The 19,277-nt window shown below is 39.9% G+C and overlaps 1 protein-coding gene across 3 annotated transcripts in view; it reads right to left on the minus strand.

Annotated features, from left to right (window-relative positions):
• Positions 1–17,605, minus strand: part of EIF2AK3 (eukaryotic translation initiation factor 2 alpha kinase 3) — a 92,762-nt gene extending 75,157 nt beyond the window's left edge. For all 3 annotated transcript variants that reach the window (XR_005064103.1, XM_037029642.1, XM_037029641.1), the window contains exons 1-2: positions 17,131–17,605; positions 2,237–2,366 (exon numbers count right to left, since the gene is read on the minus strand). Coding sequence is in view for 2 of the 3 variants with exons in the window: in XM_037029642.1 (XP_036885537.1) it covers positions 2,237–2,366; positions 17,131–17,435 (435 nt within the window). In the remaining variant the exon portion in view is untranslated. The remainder of the gene's footprint in view (positions 1–2,236; positions 2,367–17,130) is intronic.
• Between the last annotated feature and the right edge of the window lie 1,672 nt (positions 17,606–19,277).

A 19,277-nucleotide genomic window follows, 5' to 3' on the forward strand; every position in this document is an offset into this window, starting at 1 on the left:
CACAGCATTATTTACAATAGCCAAGCTACAGAAGCAACCTACATGTCCATAGCTAGATAAATGGGTAAAGAAGATACAGTGCAAATATATAATGGAATATTACACAGCAATAAGACAGGATGAAATCCTGTCATTTGCCACAATGTACATGGACCTAGTGGGTATCAGGCTAAGTGAAATAAGTCAGTCAGAGAATGACAAATACAGTGTGATTTTGCTTATATGTGAAATCTAACAAAAATCCCAAATGAGCAAGTACAAGAAAATAAAACAAACCTCACAGAAACAAAGTTCAAAGGTGGGGGGAGTGTGTACTGGAGGGGGAAGGAATGAATGAGAAAGGTAAAGCAGAATATAGTCAGTAATACTGTGATAAATTGGCATAACAACAGATAATTACTAGAATTAGAGGGTTGATCACATTATAAGGTATGAAGATGTTGAATCACTATATTATACATCTGAAACCAATATAATCTTGTGTACCAACTTACAGTTAAACTTTTTAAAATTTAACCCACCTAACATAATTGGTATTTGTGAGAAAACCTTCAAGTTCAACTAGCTGCTTATAATTTAAACATACCAAAGCATTCAAGTTATTACAACTATTTGTATTCTAATCTGTCATACCATGCAATTTATCTTTCATGCATGCATGTATACATTTTACTTTGCAAACACACACATGCTTTATACCATTACAGCACACCTCAGATGTAAACAGCTTATAATCTTCTGATTTTGCTGATCCTCTATTACGTATAGTTTAAAAATAGGGCAAAACATACATACACAAGCATAATCCCAGCAGAGCACAAATAAATGAATGCTTAGCATTTGACTATTATACTTGATTCAAATTTTTAAATATACTTTGTAATCAAATTGCTATTTGTATTAATAATTCGAATAATTAATAATGAACAGAAGTTCATTATTTTGAACAGGTATTTTCAGTATACTGTCTGATAAATAGTAGGCACTCTGAAAGTCTAGTCAGGGCTTAGCAAACAACAAATGTGGAGGCTGAACAGTGCCATCTCCCTAAGTACTTGCCTGAGCACTTCAGGAAAAAAATTGAGGCTAGGTTTACTGGAGTTGAAAGTGGATCACTTAGTAGCAGTTTTCTCATCAAAACATTTTCACCACTAATCAGTTCATTCTCAAGACCCTCATTTTAAGTTTTGCCTTTTTCAAACTTGATACCAGCTAAGAAAGATTGAGGATAATAGAAAAATAGAGTACCCTGAGGAGTAACCCAAAGGTACTACTTGATAAGATACAAGGCTGAGGGTATTCTGGAAAACACATGTTGGTCGTCTCACTAAAAAGAGGAAATTATTTTAAACAATTTAAACAAGAGAATAAGTCTCCACAAAAGGAGAGAGACAACCTATCAGAACCAAAACTAAAAAGGAGAAAAAAAAAACTTACTGCACTTACTCACTTCCCTAACCTCATCAGGGCAGGCAGTGTCCTCACCTTCTAGATGAGGACACTAACGAAAGAGGGGCTAAGCAACCTGCCCAAGTCTTAGACTCATGAGACCGAATAGTTTTGGAAGTAAGGTCTCTTTTTTGCAAATAATCAAATTTGTCTAAAATTGCATTCAAAAAAATTTTCTGATGAATTATACTTACAATAAGAATGTACACCTGAGGGAAAATGTACAGAATCACTTATGAGATTTCGCAGTATATACAGAGTGGGCAAAAGTAGGTTTACAGTTGTTCATATGGAAAATAATACAGTAAATAATAAATAATACAAGAATAAACTCTGTGTTTCACTTATTTACAACTATAAACCTACTTTTACCAACCCCTGTATTTCTATTAAAGCACAGTTAAACTACATATATTTATTTTATTATTTAGGGTCTATTATTTAGGTAATAATAACAAATGATCATGTTATAGCTCAGATAATAAGCTATACTGATACAGCAGATAGTTTCCTTAGTTAGTCATTTATATGACTAACTCATTTAATGCCCAAACAACCCTAAGAAGTAGGTGATTATGTAATATCACCACCTCATTACAACAGGGGAACTGAGGAACAGGAAAGTAATTGCCTCAAGGGGACATAGTTGGTAACAGGGAGGGCAGCCTCACACCTAGGCAATGGGGCCCTGAGCTCTCCAGCTCTAAATACATAATATCAATATTAGCAATTGCTCATTATAACTGAGTTTTTTGTTAAATATAAACATTTAACAGAAAATTCTTACCTCCGGTTTGCTAAGGCTAGATGAAACCAAGGAGCCAGATCCCACATCCAAATCCCACTGCTTTTCACCATGATTCTCTGGATCCAAGGCAGCAATTCGTCCATCTAAAGTGCTGATAATCACCAACGATCTGTGAATTTAAAAATTCATAGGAAAAAATGTAAAAGGTATCTAAGCTATTAATATTAAGCACTTACTCCACACCCTCAAAAGGAAACTCCTCCCTGGCATCTACCTACATAGAAGTGAGACCCACCTTCTCACAACACCTAATTTTCTTGGCACCACGATTTCTCTTTAGCACTCCAAGGCAACTGCACTATGACCTTTATCTGTTTACGTCACTTACAAAAAGTGCCCGACTCCTAGGTCACCCCTCATTCCCACACTCTAATCCCCATATGGAACTCAACATTCCCTGCTCTGTCCTCTTCTGTCATTCTCCAAATCCTGAAGTACTCCCCGAATGTGCACTTTCCTTCTCATTCTAATGAAATCTGGCTTTCCCTGAGGCACTGCTTCAAAAGCAAAAATTGTTTTCTCCATACTCTTGGCCACTGACTGGGCCTAGTAATGGAGTAGGTGTATTCCTTGTACCTCGTCACCATTCCCAGACTACTTTCTTTCCTCTCTAAAAATCCTCAAGAGCCCTGGCTGGTGTAGCTCAGTGGATTGAGCGTGGACCTGCGAACCACACGATCGCGGTTCGATTCCCAGTCAGGGCACATGCCTGGGTTGCAGGCCAGGACCTCAGTAGGGGACACACGAGAGGCAACCATACATTGATATTTCTCTCTCTTTCTCCTTCCCTTCCCCTCTAAGATAAATAAATAAAATTTTAAAATAAAAATAAATAATCCTCAATAGATTGTTCCATTTATCACCCCTTCTAGCAATTGTTTACCAACCCTTGGATTACTAGCCCAATTCCATGAGGACTTTAGCTCCTGGTTTACTGTCACTATTAACAAATTCTTTGGGTTTTTGTGATCTACCTTGCCTCAGCCACTCCCGTGGTCAGACTCTAGTCTTTGTCACTACCAATCACAACTTCCCTCTCCCAGTGAAATTTCAAGCATTGGGCCCGTAGCCAACTACCCTTCTCTCCAGCTCATTTCCTCTACTTTCCTGACTCCAACAAACTGCTGACTCCACCAGAACCTACAAACCATTGATCCTATCACCTACCTTTACTACAATTACACATTCATTTCTTTAACCATTTGAAATTCTGTAGTGCTTTATTTTAAGCACTCCCTTTCTTACACCCTCAACCCCTATTGCTCTCTTGCATGTCACACTTGACTGGCAAAACCCCAATCCTAGTTAAATTTAACTTTCTCCCTTTTAAAAAAAATATTTTATTTATTTATTTTCGGAGAGAGGGGAAGGGAAGGAGAGAGGGAGAGAAACATCAATGTGTGGTTGCCTCTCATGTGTCCCCCACTTGGAACTGGCCTGCAACCCAGGCATGTGCCCTGACTGGGAATCTAACCACAATTGTGTGGTTCGCAGGCCCGCACTCAATCCACTGAGCTACACCAGCCAGGGCTAACTTTCTCCCTTTTTTAAGTCTTACATCTGTGCAGTTGAATGTGGCTGAAGAATAACATAACCATGCTGACTGGTCTCACTTTAATTCTGACCACCAACCTCAAAAGGACTATTAATGATGCTCAACAATCATATGACACTTCCCTAGTCCATCCACTTGCCCACTAACCTAGGTTAACTATTACATTTCTCATTTCTCCTCAAATTCCTGATACCAGCTCTTCCAAGCTCATGCATCTCAGGTATTGTACTACCCATTTCTTGAAGGAAAACAGAAATAATCCAACAGATTATTTCACACCATCACCTCTATCCATTTATCTGTACCTGGATCCATGTATTCTCCCTTCGTTCCTGTTACTGTGGGTGAACAGTCCATACTATCATCCACCACCAGCAGTTCCGCCTAGGCAAGAGATCTCTCCATCGTGTACATAGAAGGACTCACTCCTGCAAATCTCCTCTTGTCATCACACCAATTATTCCCCTCTCTACCAGACCATTCCCCTCAGTATTCCAACTGGCTATGCTTTCTCCTAATATAAAAACCAACACAGATGAAACAGAAACAACCACTCCCTCTTTCTAGCTTCCAGTTCATTCCTTGCCCACTTTGGAACAAAATGCCTTAAAAGAGCTATTATATATATACTCTATGTCTCCAAATCCTCTCCTCCCCTTGCCCTGAACTATTTCTAATCAAGTTTTTGCCTGTACCATTCCACTGAACAGGTTCTTGCTGGAGTCACTCACCTTCACATTGGAAAACCCCACGGTGAGGTCTCAGTTCACCTGACATTCTAGCAGCGCCTGATCAGCTACTTCTCCTGCCCTTCATGAAACATACTCTTCATGTGGTATCCAGGACACCATCTCTCCTGCTATTTTTTTCTTCTAACCTACTCTTTCACAGCTTTATTTTCTAGTTCTTCCTCATTTCTCCTATATCTTAAAATACTCTGTACCTATGTGTATTCTTTTTTGGTGGTCTCATCCAGTACCACAGTTTCAATACCATCTATATGCTGGTAACTCCCAAATTTTTCTGGTTCCAAACCATTCCCTAAGCTCTGAACTTACATATCTAACTGCCTACCAGATTTAGATTGTCTAAGAGACTGCTCAAAGTTCACATATCCAAAATCAATACCCTCAGACTGACTCCCCCAATTCCTCAAACATATCATGTGTGGTTTTCCTCTGGAGCCTTTGCAGCTACTATTCCTTTTGCCTGTGTTGTACAGTTGTTCTAGGAAATTTATTAGGTATGTTTGTCTGCATCAAAGACCATGCAAATTTCACACACATACAGTTATGTTCCTGGTTAGGATAAATACAACTTTTGTCTTTTCTATCTCACTTGATGTATGATGCACCAAATTATAAGTAAAGCTACAAGTTGACCAAGACAAAACAGTTTAAGTAAACTCATTTGAAACCTTCCAAATAATTTGTTTATCAAATGAATAAATAAAATTTTTCAGTTTCCAAGCTATACACCAATTCTAACTTTGAATATTTCAAGTGGTAACTTAGTCTAATTTATGAAGATAAAAATTTTTGCCACACTACAAACTCTAGTAATTTTAGATAACAGACTGAAAGAAAGGGAGCAGCTCGACTTCCCTCCCTACACATTATCCTGCTTTCTAAAGAAATCACTTGGGAGTTGGGGGAGAAGGATACCTCAAGTAAGAAAATTATTTTATAATGAAGGTTATAAAAACTCATACCTTAAATGTGCCACTTTACAAGTAAAAGCAATAAAATATAACTAACTTGGAGATCCAGGGTTCAGAACCAAGTTAACCCCCCTATCCTTGCCCCACTGAACAAATGCCTAATTATTATGTTTAATAATTAACCACAAATAAATGGTTGAAAAAATAATTTTAATTTAAATAAAACTCAGTGTAAGCAACAAATGTTAACCCATGAAAAAATTAATGAGACAACTGGAACAGTTCAGTAACTATTTTTTGTAATTCAGAACACTGTTCATTTATTATCCTAGGTGTTTTAGTTATTAAAATAACAATAACAACAAGCTATACTTTTTCTAAATATGTAGCTATTTATTCTAGAGGTAAACAGAGAAGAATGATAAGATTCTAGCTTTCACCTTCAAAATAAAGAAAAATCCAACAACAAAATATGCATGTGTGTCCTATGTATATACAAAAAACACATTTGAATAAGTAATTTGGAGTTTAACACCTAACCATTCCTTCCCTGAAAACTTACTTTTAACTGAGCCAAAAATTCTGCTTTTTAAAATAAACAAGATATTTTCAGATTATGAACTGTATTTAGACAGTATCTGTAAATCTGAGCAATAATTAAATACAAACATGTGGGAGGAACAATTAAACACATCACTCTCTTACCTACTATTGCTACTTAGTCATCTGGTCCTTAGATTTGAATGGGGTACCATTGATTATTTTAGCCTCTCTTAATGGGAATAACCAGAAAATCCCCTAATAAACTCTGTCAGGTGTCCAATAAATAAATAAATAAATATCTGCCCCAACAGGGTAGCTCAGTTGGTTAGAGCATCATCTTGTTGCATCAGGGTTCCAGGTTCAATCCCAGGTCAAAGCACACACAAGAGGCCATCAATGAATGCATGAATGGATGAAACATCAGTTCGATGTTTTTTTCCTCCTTCTCTCTGTCTCTCTCTCTAAATCAATTTCAAAAAATTCTAAGAAATAAAAATGTATCCTTCATCCTTTTGTCTGCTACCAACTAGCCATAATATTAACTATGGGCTCTTTCCCAAGCATGTTTCTGGAAGGGAGGTAGGTACCTCTTCTGCTGTGGCTGAAACTGAACAGTCCCACACACATATACAAAAATGCACTATATAAGCTACAATTTAGACTACTGTATCTAATCACAGTCTATGAGAGAGGTGCACATTGACATGCTAGCAACTAAAAAAGGCATCAGGGAGACAGATACTGCTGAAAAACAAAGTCCTCAGGCTGAATGCAGCAACAAATCAGAGGACAGAAGAGATGGCATTTAGAATAAACATCAAGTAAAATGAAAAATGAGCTCCCTCAATTAGGAAAATATAGTCATTTATCTTCCTATGACTCACTCACCCTATTTTGAGGTTTCCATGAACAAGATGAAAGACTTTAACTTATTCAAGAACAAAGGAACTGCAGAGGCAGCATTTCCAGTGGAAAGAATCAGATCTTTGAAGTCCTGAGTACACATCCACACGGTTCTGTTTACTCTCTGCATGGATTCTTTATTCAATGGCTTTTTCATAAGTAAAATATAGACACACCTTGTTTAATTATGCTTCATTTTATTGCACTTCACAGATGTTGCACTCTTCACAAACTGGAGGCAAAACCCTCCACCAGCAGAAAGATTACGAGTTGCTTGCTGCATTACTCATTTTATTGCGATCTGGAACCAAACCCACAAAATCCCCCAGGTCAACCTGTACGGCTGTCTCACCTAGCTCACATTAAGTCAGATATGCCTGATCATAAAAGTCATCTGGAGCCCGTTAAAAACAAGGGAAGGTCCACAACTCCCTCCCCACAGGAGTCTTGGGAGAATGGAGCTTAACAAGTAGGACAGGTGAATCTCATAAGGTCAATTTGGCAAATGGGACTTAATTCAAAGGGCTACTTCCTTGCAGTAAAATATAACAATAATCATTATTATAAAAATAAATATAATTATTTTTGTAAAAACAAAGATATAATAATAATGTATTAACTGACTGAAGAAGGCCTGTTGATCAACTCTGCCAGTAAACTCTCTCTTAACTTACGTTAGTTTCCAAAGGCATTTGTTTGGATGACTGGACAGCAAGCAGTTTGCTCCTCTGAAGAAAGGTTGTCAGTGATCTCCTCCTAATGGCCAGATCCATCCTCCTAGTCAGGCATGTCCCTGCAGCAGCAGCTGAAACAGTGTGGCTCCCCAATCTGGGCATTCTTCTTTCCCCGGCTTCCACAGCACGAGCCCCTGTCAGCCATCCTCACTACCACTCCTGCTCTCAATCACGAACAAGCGGGCCATGGAGTTCTAGCTTTCTCCATATCCACAACTTTACCTCTGTCTGATACATGACACCTCCCAAACCTATACAGTATTTACAGCTCCTCCCTCTACCAACCTCCCCTTCCGTACTTTCAGCAGGATACATTTGCCACAAAGTGCACAGGAAACTCAACTGTTCTCTACACATTTCTCTATCCACCCTGTGACTTAACATTTAAACCAGACATCTACCTGTTCCCTCACACTCTACATTAGATAATAGTCATCTACTCTTGACTTTATTACTTTAGCTTCTTTTAAGTCTTTCCTTTCTTGTTCATTACCACTGACCTTATCCTGGAACAGATTCTCATCTCTCACCAAAACACCTTTAAAAGTCTTTCCGACATATTTTCCTGCCTCTGACCTCTTTCCCTCTGTCCTTCCAACAGTGTTGATTGTATAAAAGAAACCTAATAAACTTCTGATGCCGCATGTGTCCACTAAATAGAGTCCACAATGCCTTGTATGACACATAAAACCTTTATAACTTGGCATAGTCACCTACATCACTGCTTCACACACACACACACACACACACACACACACACACACACACACAACTAACCTTTTCAACTAAGTTCCCTTGTTAAATTACTTTTGGTCTCGTGTCCTCCCATCTAAGTACTAACCAGGCCCGACCCTGCTTAGCTTCCGAGATCAGACGAGATCGGGCGCATTCAGGGTGGTATGGCCATAGACTGGTCTCATGTCCTAAATGATTTCATTTGCCCAATAAACACCACTTCCAATGAATTCCCACACCTTTAAATGAAATATTTAAGTACCAAACAAATTAAAGATTTCTGAAAAGAAGTCACTAAAATTACTGCATTAAGTTTGATATAATTCTAGTTCAAAGCAAAGACATTTGACTTTTTACTCTTTCCTGATGATATATATTTTTAAAATTGTATTTTTCAATTATAGTTCACATTCAATATTAATGTACTAGTTTCAGGTGTACAGCATAGTGATTAGACAATCATGTACTTTACAAAGTATCCCCCCAGTACTCTAGTACCCACCTAGCACCATACACAGTTATTAAAATATTATTGACTATATTCCCTATGTTGCACTTTACATCCCCAGGACTATTTTCCAACTACCAATGTGTAGAAACTTGGCTTTTCGATTATCCTTCTCATGAATGAATATCCAATTTCCATCCAATTATTTAAAAAATACTGACCTCTTACCAATCCCCATTTTTACCTGGGTAGATCCATAAGAGTCCAGAAGCCCTAGCTTGTGAACCACTACTCTGGGCCCTTGGCACACCATCTCTGCTACCTAGACTGTCCTTGACAGTTAACATTCACAGACTTGCTGATTTGACACTTCCATTTTTTTCACTCTCATACTACTCTTATGTCACTTATTATCCACTCTAGTATACTTTATTCTTTAACACAAGAAGCTATATCTCCCTGTCAGGCTGAGAGTTCAAGGACAAGACTAGTGGTCCATTTCTCTAGCCTCAGCACCTAACAACGCCTAGCCCCTAATAAAATGCAATTAAAGTTTATTGAATCAGTAAGTCTTGCGAGGGGAGACACTCTTATTCATGTAAAACAAAAACAAAAACAAAAACAAAAAAAGTTGGGAAAGATGTGAAAAGTTGTAACTTGCCTGAGGTCATGCACCAATTAAGAGGTTCTGAACAAAATTTTGAAGCATGAATTTAGGTTTACTAAAACTTAATTCCATTATTCTAATAACCGTAAGTTTATATAAGTGGCAACTACTACAGGATTATAATGTGTAGCTTCTATTCCCTCCATAAATCTCATCAAGATGCCATTTATCTTGTTATTGGTCTGATTATGCCCTCAACTAAGCAAAAATAACCTTATTCCAAATGAACACCCAATATAAGAAAATTGCTGGACTTAAAATACCCAGAATACCTGCCTATTTGAAAAATCCAAAGTTAAAAATGTGATTTGGGCCCTGGCGGGGTAGCTTAGCCAGTTGGAGTATCGTCCTGTGCACCAAAAGGTCATATGTTCAATCCCAGTCAGGACACACACCTTGGTTGTGGGTTTGATCCAGTCAGAGCACATACAGAAGCAGCTGATTTTGTGTATTTCTCTCTCTCAAAAATCAATAAACATATCCTCAGGTGAGGAAAAAAGTGTGATTTGGGCAAATCTGCTTTTTCTGATGTAGGCAAGAATCTCCTCCCTAAACATGTGCTTTCAGCTGGAGGCGTGGGGGAGGCAGGCAGCTTTCTGCCAGACAAAAGTACTGACAGGGGACACTGTTCCTTTTCTGAGATACCCCCTTCCCACAGAGCCAGCAGTGGAATGCCATATCTGAGTCTTCATCAACCTGGCTCATACTCTTGACCTCGAGCCCTGGCAATTTCCTGATTCCCTGCCCCAACTAATTTGTGGGGCCATCCATGCAGTTTCCAGTGGCTTTTCCACACAAACGGCCTGTCTTGCTCATACTTCAGACTTTCCTAAAATCTCTAAAACAAGCAGCATCTGGCCTCAGTGAGCCCCTATTTCTCTTGCTAAGTGGCCACAGGCCTGGCACTCGCAGCAGCCTACCCTGGGCACCTACAAGCCCAGCACAAGTAGCAGCCATCTGCATATCACTTTGTAGCTAATGCCAGGTGTCCCTGGGCAGAACACAGGCAGTAGCTGACTTTGGTCTGCACCTCCTGGGAAGTTCCAGAACCAGTATACCTGGTAGACAGCTTCAGACCATGTCGCAGCACCATCCAACCACTTCCACAAGCGACACACTCAAGGGGTGGATTCAGCTGGCAACAGAGCCCTGCTGAAGTTAAGTTTTGTTCTGTTCTCTGGGGTTGGCCCCCTGCATACCTGATCCTCCATGGTGGTTGGAGCTAGTTCTTGCAACTGATTAGCTTGGGAGTAAATCCCTCTCACTGATGTGCCAACGATAATCAAGGCTTAACTGTAACAGAAGGGTGTACACAGCCCACAAGGGGGTGGCACACCTGGAGTACCCAGTGTGGGTGACAGGGGAGGTTGTGCCACTGATTCCTATAGGACACCTACTACATAAGGCCACTATACCAAGACTAGTATATGTAGCGGTTCCATCTAATACATAGAAACCAACACAGGGAGGCTGCGAAAATAAGGAGACAAAGAAGCATGTACCAAATGAAAAAACAGAACTTCAGAGAAAGAACTAAACAAAATGGAGACAAGCAATATATCAGATGCAGAATTCAAAACACTGGTTATTTATCAATGATCTCAGTGAGAATGTCAGGGAAAAAAAGACAAGACACAAAACAGAACTAGAAAACATAAAAAAGAACCAGTCAGACATGAAGATTACATTATAGGGAATCGATAGCAGAGTAGATGAAGCAGAGGATCAAATTAGTGATTTGGAATATAAAGAAGCAAAAAACACCCAATCAAAAAAGCAAAAAGGATTTTAAAAAATGAAGATAGTGTATGAAGCCTCTGGAACAACTTCAAGCATACCAACATTTGCTTCAAAGGGGTACTGGAAGGAGGAGAGAAGAGCAAAAAGTGAAAACCTATTTGAAAAAATAATCAGAAAACTTACCTAACCTGGTGAAGGAAATATAAACAGAGGTCCAGGAAGCACAGAGTTCCAAACAACATGAATCTAAAGAGGCCCACACCAAGACACATCATATTAAAATGCAAAAGATTAAAGAATCTTAAATGGAACAAGAAAAAAGCAGTTATTGATATCTACAAGGGAGCCTCCATAAGACTGTCAGCTGACTTCTCAACAGAAACTTTGTAGCCCAGAAGGAACTGGCATGAAATATTCAAAGTAATGGAAAGCAAATACCTACAACCAAGATGGTCCCACCCAGCAAAGCTAACATTTAGAATAGAAAGACAAAGAGCCTCCCAGACAAGAAAAAGCTGAAGGAGCTTATCACCACCAAACTAATATTATATGAAATGTTCAAGTGTCTTCTTATAAAAGAAGAAGAAAAAAAGATAATAAAATATGAATAAAATGGCAATAAATGCATATCTACCAACAACTGAATCTAAAAAACAAAATAAACAAACAAGCAGAACAGAAACAGGTTCATGGATACAGAGAACATTTTGACAGTTGCCAGATGGAAGGTGTGTTGAAGGGATGGGTAAAAAAGGTTAAGGGATTAAGTAGAATTTGGTAGTTACAGAATAGTCATGGGGATGTAAAGTACAACATATAGAATATAGTCAATGATATTCTAATAACTATGCATAGTGTCAGATGTGTACAGATTTACCAAGATGGTTACTTAGTAAATTATATGTCTAATCACTGGTGTATACACCTGAAACTAATATAATATTGTATGTCAACTATACTTGAAAAGTAAAAAATTATAAAAAAATATGCTCTCACTCAGGGAAGCACATGTTCTCATGTAAAAACAAACTAATACTTACTGGACTTTACTTCTTAGTCCCCACCTACTGAGTAAATCTTCAAATCAAACCTCCTTTATTTAAACATATCACAAGACTATTTGTGGCCCAAACCAAAACAAATAGAATGTCAAAAAACTATACTTTATTGCTTCAAAATGTTTGGTAGACCTTAAAGAAATACAGTCTAATTTCTCACTGTTATAAGCAGCATGAGAATGGCAGTTATTCTTCTCCTAACAGACTAAAACATTTTCAAAAGCACTTTTTCTAGTTTATTCCATAAAACATTTTTAATCAATAAAGTTATTTATAAATAAAACAAGATTAAAAAAATAGAAAATAAAAGTAATCTTACCCTCTCATATTTAGTTCTCTTCTTTGTATTTTAAAACATTCTATAATAAAAATATAACGCAGCTCCTCTCTTATAAAAAAAGGGAAAAAAAGATGGAGTTCCCAGGCAGTGTTTAAAGAATGAAGATCCATGCCCAAATAACAGCTCACAGAAATTAATAAAGACAGGATCCCTTGTGCAAAATGTTGCACATTGTAAAGGCTGCTGAGTTCAAATTAAGTATAGTCCCCTCAGTCCTGGCATATATCACATCTAGACTCCAGGTGTCAATTAAACTAAAAAAACAATTGTAGACAGGAGGGCTAGTCCATTCTTTGCTAAAGTATGTTTATTTTGGCTTACAACTTGCCTTGAAAGTTATGCATAAATTCTTCCTTAAATGTGCGTTTTATTAAACTTTGAAAGTCTGCAGTCAGTAAAGTCTATTTTCAACAATGCTTTCTGAGATTTTATTATTCCATGGTCATATTTTATTGTTTTAACAAAAGCATGCTTATGAATCTGAAAATCTTAGGACCAGAGTTCTGTACTACAAATTCACATCACATCAGTTTGTGAAAGGACAGAAAGAAATAAAGAAAAATGAAGGCCCTGGCTGGTGTAGCTCAGTGGATTGAGCACAGGCCTGCGATTCCCAGTCAGGGTACATGCCTGGGTTGCAGGCCCGTTCCCTGCAGGCCAACTCCCAGCAGTGGACGCAGGAAAGGCAACCATACACTGATGTTTCTCTCCCTCTCTCCTTCCCCTCTAAAGATAAATAAATAAATAAATAAAATCTTTAAAAAAAAGAAAAATGAAATCATCTTACATTTACAGTGTTTTCATGTTATCTATTAAATTTTTAAAAAATCAGTTTAAAGATGCACCAACTCAAGAAGCACCATAGATTATCAAATTTTGTAGTACTTTTGTTACAGAGGAATTAGAAGAAAAAGAAACAATATTTTACAAATTAGCATGACTATTAGCATAAAACTAGTTCTTGACAACTTCTGAGTCTGTCAGAGGTTCTCAATATGAAGATGCCCATGCCACCATGACAACTGCCAGTAAAACTTTGTAAATTGCTACTGCCATTGGAGTCAGAAAACTAGTAACTTAAATTATGCCAACTTGCACAAAACTTAATAACGAGGTGAGATTGTGGCTTTCTTCCCAACTTGGTACAGTGGCCATTCCATTTGAATGCCAACTCTTTGTAATGTTTAACGGAAGTAGCAGTGACAACAACACTGCTATCATAAAAATACATTTATCTTTGCTACTTTTTAAAGAAAAAAAGTTTATTCACTCATTCACATGCTTGAGATTGCGAAGTAAGCACCATGAAGCCAATGAAAATGTCATCAAGAGAAAAAATTGCCCCAGGGAGGTCAGTTGGCTAGAGGGTCCTTGGATAGGCCAAAGTTAAGGGTTTGATACCTGGTGAGCTTAGCTCACATACAAGAATCAACCAAACAATCAATAAATAAATGGAACAACATATCAAAGTTTTTCTCTCACTCTCCCTCTCTCAGAGGGGAGGGGAGGGGAGGGGGTAGAATCAGCAAGCTTTATACAGCTTCTTGGGCTTCAAAAGACAATATGCAAAAGTGACAATCTATTCCCCACCTCCTTCTTTTTAAAAGTTTTGCAAGTAACATAATTCTTCACAGCTATTTGTAATTAATGCTTGGTTAATTCAAATCTCTCCCCTAATCCTCCTTCTTGAAACAAACAGGATATTGGTCTATTATTATGAACTGATAATCTCTTTTTTTAAAGAGCATTTAGAGAACAGTTTTATAAACACTGCATACTTACCTCCTGTTGGCTTTATCAATTTACTTACCCAAGGTTTCTCAAACTTTCCACACTATCTTAAGCTACCAGGCAGACCCCTACACCTGGGCCTATATCTTCCTAGAAAATCGTTTGCTAAGGAATAAGGAACACTTACTCTCTGCCAGGCAGAACTCCTCTATTTTCACCTTGTTTCTGAGGAAAGAAGTGATTCTCCTGTTGCCAAGTAGTCTGTCTCCAACTACTTCCACCTCCTCCATTTCTCTTTTTCAACCTGTGTATGTAGGGTCTCTCCTCTGAGTGTATAAATAAGATCAGACATCTCTGGTCCTAAAAGTTGCCTCCTATCACTTTAGCGGTAAGGGAAGCAGGGGCTGAAGCTGAAAAGGATGAATACTTAACTTCTCTCTCTTGCTATCTGAGTACTCTCTATTGCTTTTCTTAAACTCTTTACTTATGCTCATCACCAAATCCCACCTTCTTAGTCCTCACTCTATACTACCAACCTATCCAGCTGTATTGTCTCCTTTGCTGGCCCATCTTCTCTAAAATATAAGGTATTTCCTATGGATTTACAATGAGTTTCCTCTTTCTCACACCTTCAACTATGTATCCTAACTGCTCTCCAACATCAGCCACTCATTTCCGCCATCCTGGACCTCCAAGTTACCATGTTCAACACCAAACCCCTTATCTTTTCTTCCCTGCTCCCCTACATCCCTCAATTGTGCCATGTGCCCTCCTACTTTCTGGCCACCCAGTCTCAATCTTTGTATGGAAGTGCCAAGAGAGGAGGAACAGATTACTTTGCTAGGAACCAAGATTCTACCTCAAATATATTCCCTCTGTTCTATGTCCAGTGAATACTAAACCTCTCATCTAAACTGCTACAACACTCTCCTTGTGGTATCTTTACCTCAAGTTTTCAGTACATAATATTACTAGAGAAATATTTCTTAAGCAAAAACTTTAATCAGGCATGGCATCTGAGATACTCTACACTTCTCAAACTGTAATGGGCATGTAAAGCACATGGTGATCTTGTTAAAGCAGATACTTATTCAGTGGGTCTGGGTGGTGCCTGATTCTGGATTTCTAACACGCTCTCAAGTGATAACCATGCTACTCATGTAAAGCCATACAGTATGGCCATCTACTTTTCTAGTCTCATCTTCTACTCCTCCTTGCCCCGCACCACCCCATGTACCTCTCACACACAGGTCTCACACACACAAAGGTACACAAACAAATTGTTCCCTAAACATACTTCCCAGCTTCTGTGCCTCTTGCTGTCTCAAGTCCTGTGTCTGCTCACCACAATTCTAACCACTTTATAGGAATCAATTCATTCTGCTATTGCCTTTACTTATCTCATCTACTGCACCTATTCTACTCCACCCACTGAAAACCACAAAAACCTCAAGATACCGATGGCACTTAATTTGTGCTGCCTATGCTCTGCAATGTCATTATCGGTCTCATGTAACACTCAGGGCTAAACTCCACACTCTTCCAGGAGGGCAAGGACCATCTTGTCCACCCTCTGTAACCCCAGGGCACCCAGAGGGCCTTTGTAAGTGCCCGTAAGTACCTACTGCAGTAGATTTGTATTCTAAGAAAAATGAAACATCTCACTTTATGTAACTTACTTTGAGTAGGACTTCAGAAGTTTCAAAACACCCTTCCAATAAAGTTAATTCATTAGCAAAAACTATGAAAATTTTGTCAAATATTTGCTACTTTGAAAAATATATCTATATATAAACATTCAAGTGGTGCTCACAGAATTTGATTACTTGTTCTATTTTTAGTAGTGTGCAGGTACATAGATCAAGATTCTGATCTATGATTAAATATGCTGATCATTAAATCTACTTATTATGATCTAATAATTACAGCATTATAAACTTACAATACTTTGTAACCCACATTGCAACCCTCCCTGGTTTAATTTACCTAATCTCCTTTTATTACTCCATTTGTTAAATGGGACCTCACTTTCTCCTCAGGTGTGCTAAGACAGCTGTCTACAAAACATTTCAGCATTAAAATGCCTTACATTTGTGTTCAGACTTTGAAATATCCTTTAAAACATGGATCTTGAAGTACCATTTTCAAGGAGGTTAACCAACTCAATCCTATATTCAATACTTATATGGTAAATCGTCTACCTATCAAAACTGCCAGAATTCAAGAACCTACCCATAACTCTTAAACTTTAGTGTGTTTTATAATTGTTTGGCGTGCTTGTTACATTTGCAGATTCTAGGTTCTTACCCAGAGAAAGTCTGATTCAGATCTGGGGTGAGGCCTAGAAAACTCTAGTTAACCAGCATCCCCAGGTGATTCTGCTGCGGGTGTTCTGCAGATCTCAATTAGACAAATACTGACATTAACCCTCTCCAAGGCACTACAGGATTGTGTTAAGAGAAAATGCAGAAATTAGTTTGTGAAATCTTTTCCCAAAACAGCTGTCATACCACCACAACTCACTGACGATTCACGAAAGAAAAAAGCGGTTATGGAGGAGCAGCAGGACTGAAAAATTCCTTGGAGTCTGAACAAAGCCCCAAACAGTCGGAAAGTGGAATATCTTTCTCATCTCTGCGCTCCATTCTGCGAGCATCCCCCAAGACACCCTCCAGAACTGGCTCTCGGGCCGGAGCCGAAGGACGCTGGTGGCTGGCCCGAAGGGTGGGAAAGGCGGCCCCGGCCCTCACACCCCTCACCTGCCGCGCGGCCGCAGCTCGGTATCTGTGTCCGGTTCGGAATCCCGCGGCTCCTGCTCCTCTGAGGCCGCCGGCAGTGCCTCGGCGTCCTCCACCGTCACCTCAGCCACAACCACCGCCCCGGCAGCCCGCACTCGCGCGGCCGAGGTAGGAGCGGCCGCGGCCCCTAAGCCAAACGCGGCCTCTGACACCGGCGCGGGTCGGTCGGGGGCGCGCCCCGAAGCTTCTGTCCGCACCAGGAGCGCCAGCAGCAGCGGCAGTAACAGCGACCGCGCGAGAGGCCCGGGGCGGGCTGCGCGCGCCATCAGCGGCCGGCACCGGGCGCAGGCATGGAAGTGAAGCCGCCGGTGCCCGCCTCTCTCGTGGGTTCGAGCACCCGATAACAAAGGACGCGCTAGGGACCCCGCGGCCCGGACGGCCTGGACTCCGAGCCCCGAACCTCCCGCCACGTCTTAGTAAAGTGCCTGCCACCACCTGAGTGACAGCCTCCCTCGGACAGCATCCATTGGACAAACTTTCCGCGTGTCTGCTCTCCGATTGGCTGAGGCCACTGCCATTCCATGGACCTGGCCGGTCCCGTTGGAGACGGTGGGCTTTCCCCGGTTGTCAATATCACGCCTGCCAATCAAATTGAATGTCTCCGCCCAAGGCCCGGCCCTATTCCGGAAGCAGTTACCCCGGAGAAGCGCCCCGCCCTCCCCGCAGCCTTCTTACCTGATTGGTGAACTCGCTAACCCAAGGCCGCGGAGAAAGTTTGAAGTTCATTGGTGGAAGTGGATGCCCCTCAAAGCTCTGAGATAATTTCTTCCGTATTGATTGGAAGCGGTACCTAATACGTGGCAAATTATGAGTGCGGAGAGTACAGTCCCTAGAGGCGAGTCTCGGTTGGTCGGGAGGCGACCGACCTTACAGCATCTGCCGCTGTGGCTCTTATAAAGCCTCGTCTGTTTGGAAAGGCGGAAACATAAGTGAGTTCTCACGGCGTGTGGTTAGAAGTTGAAGGGATGAGGCAGATTCAGGAAGCAATACTACTTGTGGCCCCTAAATTGCTGAGCGGTTAGGAGATGCCAGTGCTCTAACGAGGTGATCTAGTCTCTACTTGATACGCCCCTTCCTCTTTATAAACTGGAACGAGCCCCTGCGCGGTGCATTCTGGCAAGTCGTCCAATGACTCAACAGCTATTTATTTGCAGAACTTTAAGCCTTCTGACCCTAATGTGGCATGCTTTGTACCTCAATACAGAGCTTTAGAGAAGAAAGAGCTAAAACTGCAAAAGGCAAAACTGGAGAAGATCTGAATGTTCAGCTAAGGAATTGAAACTTCATTCAGCAGTTAACAGATACCCTGAAGATTTTTAAGCAAAGCAGTGAAAGGATGAAAATTGTGGTTTATGAAGGTGCATCCGTCAGCTGTGTATTCAAAAGAATAGCATCAAAGATGAGGAGAGTGATTGGGAGGGTATTGCCCATCAAATTTCTGTAGAGATTTTTTTTAAAGGTATTGACATAAACGTGCAATTATTAACGTCAGAAAGCAAAAACGTAAAAAGTCCCACTTCCCCCTCTATCTTGCAGTGTATTTTCTTGCTCCTACAAGCACAGCAAAACTTAGTGTTCCAAAACACGTGTCTTCAATTCTTCTCAAACACAGTAGTCAGGCGTTCATGCCCATAACGCCACCAAACGGCTCTTGCTGAGGTCACCACTGACAATTCAAAGGACAATTGTCAGTCTTCATCTTATTTAACCCAGTAACTCAATCTTACCTGTGTAAAACATTTTTCACTGGTTATCTTCTATCAATAGGAGGGGCATAACACTTACTAGGTTTCATTTTAACTTCATCACTTTTATAAAGGCCTTATCACCAGTATAGTTACAATCTGAAGCGGTGGTGGGGAGGAAGGACTTCATATGAATTTGGAAGTAAGGGAAGCACAATTCAGCCCATAACACTTAGACAGATCCTCACAAGGCTGTTCCCTCAGTTCCTTTAAGGTTCTGTTACTTTCCCAGTGAAGCCTCTCCTGACCACCCTTTAAAAAAAATTAAAACATTTTTTCAATTACAGTTTACATTCAATATTATTTTGTATTAGTTTTAGGTGTACAGCATAATGGTTAGATATATACTTTACAAAGTGTTCC

This window comes from Sturnira hondurensis, unplaced genomic scaffold, assembly GCF_014824575.4.
Source record: "Sturnira hondurensis isolate 20B ecotype Veracruz unplaced genomic scaffold, ASM1482457v3 Scaffold0020392, whole genome shotgun sequence".
In the NCBI taxonomy this organism is placed as follows: Eukaryota; Metazoa; Chordata; class Mammalia; order Chiroptera; family Phyllostomidae; genus Sturnira; species Sturnira hondurensis.